Here is a 19,904-nt window from a genome sequence, read left to right as displayed (position 1 = left end):
GATAAATATGATAATATCGGGGTAATTCCAGGTATGATAATATTTTCCATTCTAAACTTAATTATCTACCGAGATTGTATAGGTATATAATTACAGCGCTACTCTTGTTACATTTCAACGCTATATATTGCGTTACATTGCACCAAGAATTCTCTCATAAAATTTCAAACCGAATTTAATTGCACTACTGTTCATGAAATAATAAATTTTTCTTGGTGAGCTGATAGTACATAAAATCATATCGTTTTTTTTTTGCACGTTGAGGAGTATTTTATTAATGCATTCGAGTTTGTCTTCTTTCGAATTCAAATTTCGATAGTATCGCTTGCTGAGGACCATGCATTCACATGTCTGTAAAATTGTAAATTTTATAAAAATTGAAGTATGTTAAAAATTACAAAATGTAATCGTATAAAAGAATAGAATCGTATAGAAATTAGCTTTTTAAGCAATTTTTAAAAAGATAATTTAATGTAAAATATACAATTATGTTGAAGTGTCAATTTACCTAGTTCTTTATTCATCTCGAATATTTCTATTCCAAAATCTATTTCGTACTAAATCAGTTCATGTAGTGGCAAATGATAAATCGAACCGATTAGTTTGGAAAATAATTACGTCGTAATAAACGAATCCATGGTCTTTAGATTGCAAAACTCGAACAGTCTTATAATCCTATCAAAAACGAGCCAAAAACTGCTCCAGTCCAAATAAGAACGCGACTGCGATTGAGCGATTAAGTGTGCTCGCGTGTATTCGCGACCTTTGTAAAACAAGAGATTGCTATGCATACGCTTTAAAGCTTGGGAAACGAGAGTGCCGAATATTGCGTGTGTATTAGTAAATTATGCGACACTCAAACGAGGACAGCGACAGCGACAACGACGACGACGACGACGACGACGACGACGACGACGACGACGGTGACGACGAGAACGAAATCGTCAAACTAGTTTATTGTAAATTACCGCTCATGAGAAACGAGAACGAATGGGAATTGAGTACCTATGTACATTGAATATACATATGGGTATATATCCGCGTGTACAGCCGAAGCCTAATATAGTATGTAAATAAGCCAAGCGGACAATACATGGAAGAGAGAAAAGAGAGAAAGAGAGAAAGAGAGCGAGAACGAGAGAGTGCGGTGATGAAAAAAAGGAGAAAAACATGAAAAACGAATGATGTCGCGCGTTGCAATAAGCCAGCGGAGTTCGCAAGGGAGAAAGCTTTCGATTCCAGGCACAAACAAGATTAATTAACTCGCTGTTAACAAGTGTCGTGACGAATGATCGGACTGATGATGTAGCGTAATAATACCAACCTCTCCGTCTCGGGCGAGACTTTTCTCCACGTGCGAACGAGCCGATCCTGTTGACGGGTTAAAAAACAAAAAAGATAATAATTAAAAAAAAAAGCTTTATTACAGTCACTCGAAGGAGGAATTGAACGGACAAAAATTAAACGGCCGGCCACTAATCGATCGGCAGGCTTTATAGCCCCAGTATCGATTTAATTAACGCAAATATATGCATCAACGGGTCGATGGAATTGGCGTCAACTGCTCCGCTAAAATATCGTATCGATGCATCGAGAATAATAATAAAAAAAAGAAGATAGACTTGAATCCCTAACGATGGGCGCACGCTTCGATATTTCATTACGGGGCTCACGAAGTGCGAAGCGCGATAGCCGGTATATTTTAACAGACCTCTCACGTCTCGTCGCTGCTGTACAGCCCCTTTACATTCAGTCTTAATCAACAGCGAAGGCGTTTATCGATTTTACAATGTAGGTATCTTAATACATAGGCGTATACATACTATTGCGACGCGTAAATCAGTGGAAATATATACATAAAACGGCGGCCGAGACACGGCAGGCATATACAACAAAGTGATACCTGTAATGAAACGACTGTATACATATGTATCGAAGAGAGAATTATATCGTATGTAATCGTTAATGACGTTAAATGCACACTGGTCGTAGCGATGATATTTTTTATCGAAAGTGCTCAGCGAAGTCTACTGACCCATATTGACTCACTCACTGACTCGCTCACTCACTCTGTCACTCCGATCACTCACTCTATCCACTCTCACTACAGTATATATGTTACGAATATGTGCTTTATATAGTTTAACAAAATAAATTATTTCAAAAATTTACAGCGTCTAACGCCTCCCATTTCCAGTGTGAATGTTTCTCTCTTCGTGTGTATGCAAAGGTACATATATATGTGATAATATATATTGCATAATAAAAAAATTTATATGTTATAAATTTATATTAATCTCTTGAGAAAGTAAGATGATAACAATTGGTAACAATATACATTTTATTTCAATACTTATATGTTAATTATATCAATATTATAAAAGATGAAAAATTAGACAAAGTAATGAAAGCTCGATCAATTTATTTAATATACTGCTTTTTCTATTTCGCCGATGTTGTTCTTCGCATAATATATTGCTATTATTGCTACATCAATTGTTAACAATTTTTGGTTTTTTGGTATATTTTTACACGATATCATTATGTCAACATAATTATATTACATTGCATATTAATATAATACAAGAAAAACAAAGCTTCCTCTACGAGTAAGCAATATTTTATATAAACAGTGATAAATAGAACTTAAGGAATAAGTAAGTCTGTTATCACTTTCGCTTCTTGTATCTCGCGGATGTTGTTCTTATTATCGCGAATCATCGTTAGCTCGCGTATCAGAGCCATCGCAGCCTCAACGCAATCATCAGTCTCCTCAAGAGATACATTTGGAAATTCGTCTTGCAGAAGGTGCAATATTATGTTCAGCTGATTGACAGATCTGCAATCGTATCGTTGATAATGTAAATCTACCATCCTATGTTTTATCACAAATTGCGATCCGAAGAAAGCGTAGTTCTACTCATCCATTACCTGGCGAAGATCTTGATATTCGCTTCGTCGACATCGATCGATTGTATCTCGACCAGACAGTACATCAGGGAGCCGTGTTCTTTCGCCAAGAAAATGTTGCCGCGAACCTTCGTAAAGATTTTCGCGGTCAAAAGACGATCGAGTTTGTCGCCGAACCCATTTTGATCATCTTGGTCGTCTTGGTCGTCTTGACTTGATCGTCTTGATCGTCTCTCGAGAATTGAACGTTAACGATCCTTTCCATGGTGGACGTGCTTTTCAGGGCTAATATCGCACCGTACTCGCTCTCATTTAAGAAGTTTATATACGAACTATCGATCGTTTCGACAATGGAGAGCTGAATGGGTGGCACTGGGACTTGGAATTGTGTGTCATTGATCTCGTACGAGATTATACCCCAGCACTCGACGACAGGTTCCTGATCGAACATCGGTAGATCGAGCACCATTGTCGCCACGACAGGTCCGGGTTGGATCGACTTGATCTTTTTCGTATAGAAGAAAGAACTTTCAACTTCTTCTTTCAATTTCCAGAAGGTCGACTCGCCGAAAATCTCCTCGTCCCGCATAGGTGACACGTAATATCTGGGGTTGAGCAACGTGCTGCAAAGAAAACTTACATAACCGCATTCTACGCTATTAACAATCGCGTCTATAAGAACTTCCTTTTTTCAACACACAGTTTTCAACTCGGTTTTTAGTTCGCATGTATATTAATAAAATATCTTTGTTGCTGCTTTTCTAGAAAGAATGTAAGGTTCGTAGCGCATAAATTATAGTTATAACAAATATTTATTATTTTCACGGAATTTAACGCTCATCTAAATTTCATAATGTAAATAAGGACTTTGCGGCTTATTCTATTAAAAGTTTAATATTGACAATCCTCCAAATCACTATCTCGTTACAGAATGTAAAATATATTTAAATGTTACGGCTCGACGCTCCTTTTCTTCGATTGATATTTGAATGATAACGATAAAAGAAGTTCGTTATTTCAGAAATTTTGATTTTAGCTCTCAGAAATTTTTATCCCGTGTCTAATTACATTACATATTCAAGGTAATAAACTGTCTTTGCATCGTGATGTGATGTCATGATTTGTTGGGAGAAACTATTCTTGGGAAGGAGATATTTCGCACTTTCTACGGGAGAAGTCAATATTGACGGCAAAAATAGGAAAGTTGTGTCACTAACTAGATACTTCCAAAACTAAACATTTAAAAATAAATCAGGAAAATGTCTTAGTTAAAATTCGTTGATGTGTTACATGATATAGATATGCCTCACTCTTTAAATCTGAATCAGTGAAATAGTACTGTGAATCAGTGACTATTCACTGATTCAGATTTAGAGAGCATTTAATGACAATAATGAATGACTTATTGTGCGCATGCATAAATCGTAGGATACTTCTATGTATATATTCAGTAATGCATTTAATGAAAACCCCTGATATTACGTAATGTTCGTAATGTATGCATAGCATGAATGCAGATCGTTGCGAGCTAATCGAAGCGATAAACAGCTTGCATTTTAATTCATTTTATTTGAATATCAATTCACGACAATCATGGTGACAATAAGAAAAAATGATAGAAGAAATGCGTCGTATATAAACTGACAGATTTATTGTCCGAACAGTTTGAAATATCGATACGAGAATAATCGAAGACGGACCACCATTGGTCCGTACCTTATAAAAAAGGAAAATACGCCACCTCAACTTTCGCCATTCAGACAATTCAACTAAATCTTTCTTTTTTTCATTCGATTTGCATTTTCTGCGAGATATGGATTTAATTTTAACATTTCCTAATCGACACTATTACGTTATAATATTCCAAGTAGTATTATTATATTTAAAAAATTACAGACAGTTTTCCTCCCAAAAAAACAAGGTGACGCACAGATAACGCGGTTGCCAAGTTGGCGGATATGCACACGCGAATCGACCTTGAATGCAACGCTTACATTGACATTATCCATGCAAATCGACCCGCGAACAAAGATATTAATCGCGATGTTCCTGCAAAAGTATAATAACGCGATATCAACGGTGATGGAATAATTTTATTATGTAAATTGCGATTTATAGTGAACGCTGATATAATATGCAAAATTTACTTTCTTTCCTTCTTTTCTCTTTCAATCCTTCTATATGAAATCCAAATTGCGCGCAATATTTTATGTTCCTCTCTCTTGTTACACACATAATGCTTGCGTTTTAACAATATATCTAGAGCGAGTTAAAGCGCGAGAAATTGAAAATTAATTAATTAGAAATTTCTTCATATTAGATACATGTAAAAAATAAACGTTGATTGGCTAATAAACGTGAGAATATATAAACAAGAAAGAAGTTTCTCCGATTTCATTATTTTTCATCGCAATCTTCTACGTACTCTAATCTACTTTTCAGCTCGTTGCTCTCTAAATTGAAATATTGTATCGCGACAGAAGTTGGGTCGAAGAAATCTGCTGGCGACGTCTTGACGCAATCTGGTATAGCTATTTTCACCTCATCACCGCTGTTGAAGGAACCGCTAAAAATTTCTTCGAGTGAAAAATCAAGCGGAAGTCAGCGAAGAAAGGAATTTCAAGTGTCACAACAATTCACTAGCGATGACGAAGTGAAGACAGCCGTAAAAGATCGCACCAAAACAGTATAAAAATATATATTCTACAAATAAAAAAAATAAGATATCAACAACAATTGCTTCATTTAAAGTTAATCGGTACTTATTTTTCGGTAATTTCGTATTTTATTTTTCTTCTTTTCTATACATTTCAATACAAATTGAGATGCAAATAATAAAAAACAAAGTAAAATTAAATGTGATGTAGAAATATTAGCGTAAAAATATAATTCACATTATTTCTAATTATAAAATTGAGTATTTGAAATTCATTCATAAAACTTATGTCCGAGAAAGATAGGAAAATGTTACATTGCATTCGTCAATTTTTCGCGGCGCAAGTTGCAATATCGAATCCGTAATTTGGAAACAGCGTCTGCAATTGACGATTGTACGGCGCGGTCGATACATACGTCGCGAATCACACGAGTTATCATTAGTAATTAAGTTTCAATTTCAATTGATCGATCTCCGACCGAGAAGGCGTTCACTTGCTCGCGGTGGCTCGCAAATCGCGGCGCGATTGCGCGAGAAACGTCCAGCGGCAAATCGACCCGCGAAAAAACCGACCAATGAACGGAAAGAGGCAAGCCGCAGGCCTGGCGTCGGATATTTATACCCCGACATAAGATTAATATTTACTATTCTCATATTCACCTAGCACTCACTTGCAAATGCATCTTTATCTTAGCCTCACTTTAATTTTACTACATCTTATTATTATGGAATTTAAATTGTTTTTATTCACGCATGAAATCCCACGGAAAACATATCTATGTACGTATAATCTATGTGTACTAAGATATAAATAAATTCTGTTGATACGTATTCTTGTGTATATGTACGTATTCACTTCTATACCGTACCCGTCAAGACCATGAAATTAATTTTAAACTTAAAAGAAACTTCTTTCTAGATATGGCTTCTCAAATTTAAGTTAGAAATATGTGTAGATCAATTTTCTAAAGTTCGTAACGGGATGTTCGGAGTACTTGACGTGCTCCGATCTCTCGGCTAAAAAACATCGCGCATATCGCGAGAAGTACCCTACGAAACCCGGCCCTGGTGGGACGGGTCGGGCGGTAGCGTCGGAAACGCGAGCGTCGAGGCGCTCATGGAGCGAGCCGGTCGGTCGGCCTCAGTGATCTGCACGATGCCGCCGTGATCGTACGGCATCGTACTTTTCCTGGCGACACGCGGCACGCATCACGTGGCACCACACACCGCGTACGCGCTCCTGCCTCCTGCGGCGCGACCACGTCCGACGTCCCTCGCACCAACGCGCTGCACCGATCCGGGGGAGAAACGACGCCCGCCGACGACGCTCGCGCGCGACAACAAATGCGTCAGTGATCCCGCCGCCGCGCGCCGGATATATGCCCGGAGAAGGTATACTTACCCGCGATACACACGCGACGATCGACCTGGAGACGCGGAGGTCTCCCCGGTGGTATCGCGGTCCCCCGCCGCGCAGATCCCGGGATTAGAAAGGCCACCCGCTGACCCCGTGAACCCATGACACAGCTGTACACGACTGTTTTTCTTGCGAGACCGATCGGCCGTCGTCAACCAGGAAGCGCTGTTTTTCGCGATAGCGTTAAATAATACAAAGATACGCTAACGTAATGTCGAATCGCGTGCACGGTCAACAATAATGTTAGACTAAAGTGAAAATTATCACGACGACTCGCGATTGTTCTATGACAAACCTGGGATTCTAACGTATTCGTGATACGGTATTGCAGGGGAACTGCAAATTAATTTAATCTGACTGAAACCTCATGTTATTAATATCATCAAATTTTTTTCTTCTATCATTTATTATCGCTAGTGCCATAAATTAAAATCATTAAAAAATCAAGAAGTTAAACTATATAGTTAGAATTCATCGTTAGTAAAACTGAGCCCAAAGTTACCTTAAACGAACCATAATTCAACTGACTTATTTTCTTTCGGCTTTTAAAAAGGGATGGAAGGGATCAAATTGTACCGATAATACAAATTAACTAACAAAAGTTATAGATCTTCTCACTATCTCTCTCTCTCTCTCTTTATACAAGATAGACCTGCCCATAGTACAGACGCAGAAGAAGAAATGAACTAATCGAGTCAATGTTAATTGACGCAACCGGCCTACTTAAATTAAGGTCGAAATTAATTGACTTTAGAAAGAGTGAAATCTTATCTGCCATTTGATTCCTTTAACATGTTTCTCGCAGTTACTTGTCGTACAGATTATGATTTCAAGGCTAGTCTAACAAACCGATCCTTGAAAAAGAACAATTGCACAAGTTTCCGACCATTTCTATAAAATGCATGCAACCGTACTTCCTTTTTTTATTATTCGATCTGTTGCCAGGTATTTACCGAGTCATAACATTCATGACTAATACAATTTGATTAACGATATTTTGTTCAGTCACCGCCTACGCACGAATCTTTTATGCGCAAATATTGTCTCTGATCTAATTTTACAAATACGCGTCGTAATCATTTACATTGAGTGAAGACTCTGCTCTTTAATAATTTTAATAATGTCATCTTGTCGCTATCTTATACTTTTTTTAAAATAAAATTTATTAAGATTTATTGAGATTAATTGACAGTTAATTCTTTCTAAAAACATCAGCAGTTTTTCCATCTCAAATTACTTATCTTCCAAATCACTATCTTCTATTGACAAAATTTTAATCGGATGATAATAGGTTAATACTTGAGCCAACATCTGCCGCTGTCACATGCTCCAGCAGTAAGTTCTTATTCCGCGTACACAGTGCAAATGAAATCGTGAATTACAAATCAACGGTTCCATTCACGTCGAGATTCGAGATCAAAGATCGTTCCCTGTGGGAACGAACCGTGTCTCCCGTCATGGATCTCACGGAAAACATAAGTTACATGCACACAGAATCGCCCCAGGCTTATGTAATCTAAGGCTGAAATCCTGAGTATGGATCCATTTCGCATTATATTGCACGAAGATGGCCTATTCGCGAATAAGATAAATTCTGTTTATATTCGCACTAATGTTGCGTAAGTTATCGTTCTGACCGATATGACTCTCCATTTCTTGTTATGTTGTACATATATTATTATCGACGTAATATATCTCATCATAAACACAATTATCCATCATTAAAAAAAAAAATTATCCGACTGTTTAGTCAACTTGAATCAACTTTTTCATGATGACAGCAAAGCAGGAAAAGCACATTTTTCTGATTACATCGAGTCCACAATAAAGAATAGAGTTACGTAAAGATTATGTGACCGCAGATGAATGGCACAATAGATTATCTGAACGGTATGAAACGGAAAGAAGTCATTTTTGCTTTAAAAACTGACCGACTGATACCGATAATTATGATATTGCAACATCAACGTAGCAAACAAGTTTATTATACACAAAATAGGTGTAGAAAGTACTATTAGAAACAATTATACTAAAATATTCTAATAATAATAATTAGCGCTCTTTACGACTTAAAATTATTAAAGAGCAGTCGCGATTATCTCAATAAATCACCATTTTCTATCAGTTATTTATCAAAATAGCAATTTTGTCAAAATTCGGCAAAAAAACAACATCTACAACCCCTCATGCTTTATAGTATATATTACACAAATACTGGTACTATAAACTATTGCCGAAACACGCTTATTTTATAAAGCCTGATGGAATTCGATCGTACGTACTTTTTACGCAACGCTTTTCGCGAAAAAGTACGCCCTACTAAATCCTTTTCGCAACTGGGCAATTTTTCTTTTCGGCTCTTTTTACCCGTCAAGCGCAACGCGAGCGATATATCAACATGAAACTTGTTTCATGAAAAGCGAGATTTATGTAGCCTACATTTCGCTTTATTCGATAATTACACATCCCCCTGCGATTATCCATCTAACGAAAGACTTTGTTTCATAAAACGCCAGCAATAATTACATTTAATTGCAAAGATAATTACGACGGGTATCGAGAACTGCTTTTTCATTATCACTCAATATGTGTTATTTTTAAAATCTTTTCCTCCTTATTGCTCAGATTATCCTTGATACGTTTATATTGCGCATAAAATATCTCGAACTTCCTTCTAACAAACAATGACTAATCCAATCGTTCCTATACATATCATAATATTATGATGCTTCGTTATAACGGTTCACGTAATCCGACGGATAGAACACAATGGACAAATCCCGACGAATCTGCGAATTCCATTCGGCGCGCAATCAGACACAGGATTGTGCTAACAGCAACGTCGAGAAAGTCAAACAGCGAATGGGATCATCCACGCTGACATTACCGCCGGCATACTGACCGTGAGAATTTCTGCAGCGCGCGAATGCTTATCACGTGGATGCGGTCACATTTCCGCGACTCCACGGTTGCTCGGCGCGCGATTACTCGCGATCTCGATACACGGACGAACGCATATACCGGTCCCGGGAAATGCGAAACTGATTACCCATTCCATCGGCGCTGGCGCGCCTCCTTCTCACGCCGTCTGTGGCATTCTGCGAATAAACGAAGTATTTATTCCTCCTCTTATGCCTCCTATAATTCTCTTAACCGGTCTAATTATTGTATCGTCTGAATCATCGACTTGAGTATTCTTGAGACATTACGCGTGTCTTGATTCGATGTCTTTATATACGAGCTGCTAGATATTGCAAACGCAAAACTATACCAGAATACCACAGAAAATACTTGTATATTTGAGAAAAGTACCTTAATGTTTTTTTTTTACCGAATACAAATATTGCAAAGTTTATGTTTAGCTGATTGAAATACTGATGTGTGGAACAAACATTTACTCGTCGCAGGTGCGTTCTCCCACAGTTGTCTTTCCACGTAGGCGTTAGGGCGAAATGTACGTCGATATAACGGAGAATTGCTAATGAAAATTCTAAAAGAAGATTACAATTGATCGAACTATCGAATCGATCGGGTCAAATATCAGGATGCGTCGCGCGAGGATGTAATAGTATATTTGTCATCATCGCGCTACGTTTCCTCGTCAAAACGGAACACGCGTACACGATACCTGCGAAAAAATCGCACCAACTTTATATTTTATCGTCTCTACCTCGTCATGAAATAAAGATTATTTACATTTTACACTGCCGAAATTTAAACGGTTGCTCCGATAAAACAAGCATAACGTTCCGTTCATCAGACGCGAGAGCTACAAATTGCGGAGTGCCACTGCTAAATAATTTCTGATCGGCGCATAATACCTGAGCTGCAATACCCTAACACGTTTACGTCCGCATTCACGGAACGGCTCGTTTATCACCCAATCTCGAACGTCCTCGTTAACGAGATTCCAAGTGTCGGTGTCGCAAGCGATCGACAGACAATGCAATTAACGTAATGACCCGGAGACTCGCGAATCGCCAATTAATTACGACGATTTATTACTTGGGAAACACCGTATGATAAACGCTCCGAACGTGTTTCAGTCCGATATGAGTACAGACGGAAACACGTTCTCCGGGAGAAGATGACCCCACGTCGTCGCGTCTTGGCAGGAATTCGCCGTGCTATTTTTGCCGCTGGTGTCCTGGCGCTCATCGTCCTGATACTGTCGGGCCAGGATGGCACCAACACCCTGCAGCACGGGAATTCGCTGGAGGTGAGTTATCTCTCGCGGAGATTTTATTTATATTTCGCGGATCTTTAGTAGGTATCCGAAAAATGCGCTGCATTGTTTCGGATAATTCGAGCATAATTTGTGGAATTCGAAAGCCAAATGTTTAGCAGTGTAGACCATTTAATATTATCCTGATATTTCATTAGCGTTCTAGTTTCAATATAGCATTCTCCGCAGAGTCAATTAAGGCCTCGTAATCATCATAATTGCCATGAACTCCCGCCCATTTTCACTAGGAAAATCGCAAATATTGATTAATGTATAATCTAAATTTTCATTACTTTCGATCATTTCGCGCTGGGTTCCATTTCCGAGAGCTATCACTTAACCAAACATTTATCTCTATTAAACGCGCTATAAATGTGCTATTTCAAGAAGGCACGTTACACATTCCTGACGCATAACAAAAGCATAAAAAAAAAGAGTTGATTTTGAGGAAACGCAGAGTTATGTACCTACCGGCATCCCCGATTCCTGGGAGACCGAAAACGTTTGCCTTACGTAAAGCACAACGACCATAGATTGGCACATTTCCAGGCGCAATGCGGTACGTGGATCAGTGCCCGCCTAAAACCCATTTAAATGTCCGGAAAGGTAGTCAAAATTGCTTCTAAATAATCATTTCACGATTGTCAGAAACGAATACCCATTAAATCTTTTTACATGGGATTTATCAAACAATTATAAATGCACACGTATATGTTTCAATAGGAATACATATGTTATCGATCTGAATATGGAGGGGTAAAAGTCATAGTAGTGTAAGTCAAATTTTTTTAAATTTTTTCTCGCGTGCATAGATGCAATCCATACAATATATAAATTGCATCTATGAACACAAAAAAATATTTTTAAAAATTTGACTTACACCACTGTGGTTTTTACTTCTCCATATGTTATAATAAGCTCTTCAATATCAAATAAATTTCGGTTGTTCTCAGAGAAAAAAAAAACGTTGCTAGGAAGAAAATTTTATAAAAAGTAAAAAGAAGGTTAACGACGTAAAATATAAAAAATTTTGAGCAACAAAAAATTTTTATAGTTTTGAGATTTTGTGTAACTGTATAGTCTGAAAATTTTCGCACAACATCATACGATACTTTTACAAATAATCGACCTAAATTTTTTCAATGAACGTTTTTCATTAACGATACGTGACGATAAATAGATCAGACAAAAGAAGAAACATGTATAAAGCCGAAAGAAAGCATTACATTTCACAGAATCGGCGAGATTATCCGATTCAGATAACGCCGAAAAAGGTTTCTACATGTCGGAGCATTCGCATGATAAGTTACGGTCATCACACACGCGTGACAGTCCATATTTTTGCTACAAAGTCTCAGGCGCATAAACCGGAAAAAGTCACACGTTGGAAAAAATTAATATTGACAAAACTGCGAGATGAAAACTTGTATTGCATTAGAATAAAAACGACGTGTAATTGTCTTTATTAACAAAATTACTCTCTGTTGCGGAGCAATAAAAATTGAATCAGAGCGTAGAATACAACGTTTCACAATCAGAGATGTAAAAACTCGAATGTGGATTAAAGTTTGTCAGGAATAAAACAGTAATAGAGATAAAAGCCGAAACTAGAAGCAAAAATACAATTTTAATTCCAGCACCACCTTAATAAGAGAGACATTTTTATACAAAAGACATTAATTACTTATTACACTTTAATGCGCCGAGCAAAAACGTATAATAATGGCCAAAAATAACGGAGAAAAAAATGCGACCGTAGCGGTTGTTATACAATCTCAAAATAAAGGAAACGTGTTGTAAGGAAGGCTCGAGGATCCGCTATTTCTCGTACAACAGTACTTAAGTCGCGACAGAGAGAATATCTAATTGCAGGAAAGCTACCTAACCGGAATCTGTCTTAACTGCTGAATAACAAACGGTACCTACTTAACGTAAATAATGCAGAAACACGGCAGGAAAATAACGGCGGTGTGCCGCCCTAACGCCTCGCAGGTGGCACGTGTATGCACGATGCGCCAGTGCAGAAACGTGCGCGATGCGCCACCACCCTCCGTGGCCCACATTCGTCGTCGCCGCACAAGGCGCGTTCCACATCGAAATCAATAAGCGGAAGCCGGTAGTTCTGCATTCGGTTTTGCCAGCTTGCCGCGCTATACAATGTCGATATCGATGCCGGCTTTTCCGCGCCGTACGATGCGACGTATACGACTTCGCCGGAGTCGAGGGAAGAAATCAGTTTTTACGTCTCTCGGCTTGGCTTTTAGGTCACTCCCTGCGGAGTTTCGGCACGACCGCAATCAGTTTGTAGCAATCTAAATTACTAATCCTTTACAATCCCGCGGGGGCTGACGTAAGATACTTTACTCTGTAATTACCGGATTACTGAAAGATTTCTAATTTGTACCGCTTGTAACGGGAAAATTGTGTCTTTTGACAGAAATTGTTATGTGAATGGGCGTCACGAAATAAAACATTGATAAGAGGATGACGCAAATCAAAGGATATATATATAGTTTCTGAGCATCTCGGAAGCCAATTTCCCAAAAATACAGATGATTCATGAAATCGCAGAAACGTCTTACCATCTTATTTGTACGACACGGTTCACTGAATAGTATATCTCTCAATATAGTACACAAAATTGCCTCTTGCAGCCCGTTCTGCACACATGTTATTTGTTACGTGTACACATGTACTTATCGCTTATAAACATATATCATGTTTAGCTACGGGTAGCACTTAAACTAAGCTCCTATTAATTAACTATTAGTTCAGAAAATCATACCATAATTACTTTCCTTGATAAATTAAACATACTAAGCGCTTTATTATGTTGAAAGCGACGTGAGAAATTACTTTAAAAAAGAGAGATGCGCTCATAAGTAGTCATAAGTGACATGATCTCCAATTTAAATGCAAATGTACCGTACGTTCATCAAGACCGGCATTCGGCGCATTCGACGCAACGCGGTGCAGTAAACGTATAGCCACGTGTTTAAATTCTAATTGCAGAAATTAGGAAATTGAATTAACCTTACGAGTCGCGGAGAAGGTCAATATACATTTCGCAATCGTAGTCTTGACGGGAAGATTCGCATTGCGATTCGCGTACATATGGACTCTTCGAACTCAATCGATGATCCGGCTCTCATAACTTTTCGCATGTGCGCAATTCTAACCGCGTGGTTACCGCTATATTTATCTCTCATTATCTGATAATTACCTGCGTCCTCGCTATCTCGTAATTACCTGTATTATAATCAAGTGCTGTTAAGTCAATATCGATCGCGAGGGGATTGCATTTATTCATAATTCCATTCGACGCGCGTTATAAGCAAATCCTTTTTTCCAATTTCTATTAAGCGAATAATGCGATAATTAGACGTATGCATAAACGAGGCTACTCGTCATAAATGATAATAGAGAGAATAATAACTGGGAGAGTATAATAATAATGACTAAATTGTCATGTATAAAGCGTGCGCTCGTGTACTCGTATTTCCGCGTATTTCTCATTTCTGTCATTTGTCAGCAAAGACATTATAAAGATTGAGTGAGATAATCGAGCAAGTAAGCTTCGATACATTTCGTATCTTACGTGATACACTTATATCGTAACTCTTACGTCAGTGTCCAATTCATAATTCAATAGCACCGGCTCATTTTATAGTTCATTGGAGTAGTCTCTGGTATAACCGCCCACTAACTATTAATTTAGGCCAAGTTAACGATAAATGACAGTAGTAGTATTTCTCGACACTCCGTAATTTTGAAGCATCTTAATTTAATGACGCGATCAAGGCGACATCATTAAACGAACGGCAGAATAAGCTGTTGCGTAATATAGGGTATCGATTTACGTCTTTTCTTACAAATTAGTCTTGCCTTACAAATCGAGGACTCAATACATTTTGGCAGGACGCGAATCTGACGCCGGAGGAGAAAATATTGGAGCAGATTACGACGGCGGAAACTGAGCAACGTCTAACAGCCAGGCGGAAATTTCTGGCGGAAAAATGTGCCGAGGAGGGTCTCGATCGTCCTGGCAACGACTCGCTTCACAGGCCGAACGCCTGGGAGTTCCTTGTAAATAGAGAATATCACCTTATATGGTGCAATGTTTTCAAAGCAGCATCCACATCATGGATGTATAACTTTAATTTACTTGCGGGGTAAGTCCCATCGTCGTTTACGTAATTAAACTTCCTCGCGGAAACGATGAAAACGAACACGACGGAGATAAAACATATATACCGTGTAATTTACTGCTGCAGATTGCAAGATACAATTGTAAAAAAAAAGATAATATTGCAGATAAATATTTAATTATTTTAATTACCCGGACTCGTGTGAAGACTCTCTATTTCTCTTATTTCTTAACATCGTCAATTTGCTAAAATACTAACTGAATTACTGAACAGCAGAGCCGATTATAATTGATCGTCATTGATAATCATGAATGACATGATGAATCATCAATGAATAATCGTTATTGCGCTAACTTTGCAGATACAGCCCGCAATTTCTGAAGGCCTCCAAAGCAGTGCCAGTCTCGCTAGCCAGGCAGAGGTATCCTAGGCATAGCGCGGAAGAACTGGCTAAATATCTAAACGACAGCATCAGTTTCCTGATAGTGCGGCATCCCTTCGAGAGATTGCTCAGCGCTTATCGAGATAAACTGGAGCACAGCCTGCCGCACACATTTCACAGCAACCTCGGTGCACACATAGTTTGGCATTACAGGGCAAGGGTAATCAGTCTTTCGACGATTTTTATAAATAATAACCATTCAGATTCACGCCAGATAAGTTACTTCCAATTCTTCTCCAACCAGAATCGCGGATTTAGCGAAAATTATGGAAATGGAAATATATAATAGAAAAACGCAGATCAATAAAAAAGATACTTGGAAAGATTCGTTAAAAAAATTTGGAATCAACTTTTCCTGCGCAACCGTACAAATTTATTTTCAAAATTCAAATTAATGATTTCAATCGATAAAATCATTCATGTCGCACAAAAAATTTTAAAATAAATCTTTCGTAAAATACAGGATTCGAAGACGAATACAAGGCAAGGACCTAGATATCCGCTCTTCGAGGAATTTGTCCGATGGCTGTTATGCCAATGGAGGGCGGGGAACGATCTCGACATGCATTGGACACCAGTCGTGAACTTCTGTACACCCTGCCAAGTGCGATTCGACGTGATAGCTAAATTCGAGACGCTGCATGTAAGTAAATTTAATTAATCGGGTTCCTTGATTCCATCGACATAAAAGCCGACGATAGACGAGCAATTTTCGATTATGTTCACGTGATATGTTGTAAGAAAATATCCCCAATTTGTAGAATATTAAACGAGATAGATGTATTTCGTTGAATCGAGAGAATCGTTTTAAAACTGTCTCTTTTTTGTTAAAGGACGACCAAGACTATCTCATAAAGCAAGCTCATGTGGGGCACATCATCAAACCCGAGTGGAAAAATCCTACTAAGGGCGTCCAGACGAAAGATGTTATAAAAAATTATTTTACGCAATTATCCAAAACACAGATTGACGAGCTCTACGAAATGTTCAGGTATGTTCGCGGTAACATACGATTTCAGTCGTAAAATTTACATCCGTAATTTCGCGTACGATAGAAGATATAATAGTGATATAAATAATTATGTAAAATTATCTTCTTTACGATTCGCAGGTATGACTTCGTGCTCTTCGATTATTCACTCGAAGAGTACTTAGCGTTTGGTAGGGATGAAATCACTACACTAACGTGTAAGTGATTGGCATTTCTCCTGGCATTTCGTCTATGCTTAAAATGTGTGAGACAGTACATGAAATGGAACGAGGCATGCGACACACAACGAAATCGTAGGTAGCGCTTAAACGAATTTGGAGGGATAAGAAGTGTGACACTCGAATATATGTATATAGTGACGATCAACGCATTTCTTATATGGGACTTCAAAAGGATGGAAGGATATGTCCTGGTTTTGTAATTTACACATGTAAACTGTGTTGTCATATTGAACATTTTGATAGTGCATATGTTAAAGTTTATCTGTTATTGTTATACTGAGATTAGAGGATATAGATCTCAATGAAAATTTATGATAAATAAGGACGATGCAAACGTTTTACAAATATGAACGTGCAGTTCGTTGCTTGCGTACTTAAATTGTTAAGATAAACTAAATTTTTACAAATTTACGACTATCAGCTTGGAGAAAGCTGTATCTCAGTATCTTGATCATTCAAAATTTTCGATCTCTCAATTATCTTCCGTTTCAATGGCGTATGATATAGATTGAGTTAGGTTCCATTAGTAATAAAAGTTGCTGAAGCCTTTAAATAGAAATGCAATAAGATTAAGAAAAGTCTAGATAGATTGAAAGAATTTTAGTACGTGACACGCGCGACATTGAAGAGAATTTGTGATAGTTCTCAGTTTTGCATGAAGCAACAAGAATATCTAATTACGCCACCGAGTTGTGTCCGCGACAACTGCACAATAATCTTTGTAAGCATAAATGTAGTACCACTGTAACGATGGTAATAGTACTGCCTCAAGGAAACATGGTGCAAAATATTAAGGTAACTAACTTATATCACATAACATCACTTTAAGATGCAAACATTTTGTAGAATTACGTTGTTTCGAGAAATAATAAAAAACGTATATTTCCGAGTAAAAAACATTGAGTCAATCAACAATAACATTTGCATACGTTTCATTACAGTAGAAATTAATTAAAATAATTGGATACAAGGTTCAAATCTCAAATGAAATATTTGTCTGCGTGATCGCTCAACGATTGTATTTGAATGACGCAAAAATATCTCGGCGTTACGGATTTCTATACTCGCAAAGTAAAACACATTGTTGAATAAAGATTATTTGTACGATATTCTGTGTGTAGAAATCTTTTATCGGTCTCCTACAGGTTTGCAGCTATAAAATATGCATTTCCCTGATTGTGTCGCCTTCATTGTATCAGACATTAGACCGCATATCGCAATTGACAAATAACTCACCTACAGGATCTGTTGACCAGTTCTACTCCAATAATCCATTTATCCTGAAGTACGCATTGCCACTGAAATGTCAGGCCCAAATTATTTTTTGTGCTGCTAGCCCTGCTGCGTTTCTGTTTCTTTGCAACAGGTACTCCTTCAGCAGTGTACAACTGTAACGTCAAAAATATATTATAATATATTTAAATATTTCACATACCACTAATTAATGGACAATATATGGTGATACTCATTATTATATTGAATGCGACAGATTAATTTTCAAGTGAAATTTTTGCAGAAATGAAGACGAAGGAAAAACGCACAATTTTCTACATCTATAAAGGACCTTCTCTAGTCTTTCTTTCTGTTCTGGAAAAGGCCCTTCTGGGTAAAAATGTCGTATCGAAAGGAAAGTATCGATACTTCCAATGCTATTTTGTTATACCGCGTGTGTTTTTCTTTGGAATTTTGTGTAGCCTTCCTTTTTACTCCATTAATGAAGGCTACACAAAATTCCAAAGAAAAACACACCCGGTATAACAAAATAGCATTGGGGAGTACTTATCGATACTTTCCTTTCGATACGACTTCCCTACTTCTGAGGCCTCCCTTGAAGGAATTCAAATTAGTACAAAATTTTTTAATATCTTCAGATAGGGAAAACTATTCAGATAGGGACTTGAATTATTATTTCTCGCAAAAATCAAGCGTTTTATTTTCAACTCGGAGAGATTCCGAAAACGTAGTTTGCCGATAATATACTCCAAATCGAGAATGCTTGAACGATTACGCGAGAGGCTGGCGTAAAGCGTTGCGTCCAGCTCCGGAAAGAGATTGAAGTTACGCGAAGAAACGAACACTCATGACTCATGTTTATTGTACGTGCGAGTAAAATCGCGCGATTACCTCGCTGTCAGAGTCCGAGCTCGCGTCCTCCCCGTAAAGCGCGCGCCACTCCAGGACGTTCAAAACGTGCGCGGTGATCGCCTTCGTCTCGGCGATCTCGCTCGCCGCGACGTCGATCCTGTGCTGGACGTCGGCGAGCTGCTTCAGCAGGTGCTCCTCGACGGGATTGACTGGCGCCGGCGACGACGCCTCCTCGTCGCTGATAGCGAACATGTCCTCGTCACCGGACTCCATTGTCCTTCCTGCTTACGCCTTACGTCTACGTTCGCGATTACGTCGATTATGCGTACCTCCGTTCCCAGACGATAACTTCCCGAGTTTCTACTCCGTGCGAAAATCACGAGAACAAGCTAGCCGACGCGAGCAAACCTGGACACTGGAGCGATCAGCGAACGCGCGAATTGGCGGGCGGCCGCCGCGGCGCCGGCGGGGGCGGCGGGCTCTCGTCGTTGCGAAAATTTCGAACTTGAGATCAGATCCGCGCAGGGCAGCCAACGTGATAGAACTCGATAATCTCGATACCCTCAATACCGACGGCAGATCGCGCGAATCGAGCCGGTAATGTCGGTAACGTCTGCGCTCTACGATTACCACCTCGGGCTCAGGGCTGACGGGCTCCACCTGACCCACCTGACCTGACAATTCGCGGAGGGTTTGCTATTTGCTTACAGTCGCGAATCTTCGATGAACACCTCGTCGACGGTTGCGTCGCGGTAACGTGGAACGTCGCTGCTGCGGGCCAATTGCTTCCCTAGCAACCCATCCGTTCG

General features: G+C 38.7%; 2 protein-coding genes across 3 annotated transcripts; one reads left to right on the top strand and one right to left on the bottom strand.

The window, feature by feature from the left end:
- Window positions 1-1,794: 1,794 nt before the first annotated feature.
- LOC139808040 (uncharacterized) lies at window positions 1,795-19,893 on the bottom strand. Its single transcript, XM_071769648.1, is given in 5 exon segments — window positions 1,795-2,839; window positions 2,932-3,128; window positions 3,131-3,533; window positions 18,247-18,398; window positions 19,135-19,893. Coding segments are annotated over 5 exon segments (1,179 nt in total). The 5' UTR covers window positions 19,369-19,893; the 3' UTR covers window positions 1,795-2,646.
- LOC139808042 (carbohydrate sulfotransferase 11) lies at window positions 6,722-18,119 on the top strand. 2 transcript variants are annotated; one of them, XM_071769651.1, is made up of 7 exons: window positions 6,722-6,958; window positions 11,030-11,202; window positions 15,127-15,380; window positions 15,718-15,952; window positions 16,262-16,441; window positions 16,632-16,789; window positions 16,910-18,119. In XM_071769651.1, the coding sequence occupies exons 1-7, from the start codon at window positions 6,946-6,948 to the stop codon at window positions 16,992-16,994; spliced, it is 1,098 nt and encodes a 365-aa protein (XP_071625752.1). In that variant the 5' UTR covers window positions 6,722-6,945; the 3' UTR covers window positions 16,995-18,119. The 2 variants fall into 2 exon arrangements, with proteins under 2 accessions (XP_071625752.1, XP_071625751.1); XM_071769650.1 differs by having other exon boundaries at window positions 15,718-15,958.
- Window positions 19,894-19,904: the final 11 nt, after the last annotated feature.

Source organism: Temnothorax longispinosus, chromosome 2, assembly GCF_030848805.1.
Source record: "Temnothorax longispinosus isolate EJ_2023e chromosome 2, Tlon_JGU_v1, whole genome shotgun sequence".
Lineage (NCBI taxonomy): Eukaryota > Metazoa > Arthropoda > Insecta > Hymenoptera > Formicidae > Temnothorax > Temnothorax longispinosus.
This window is presented reverse-complemented; position numbering and strand designations above follow the sequence as displayed.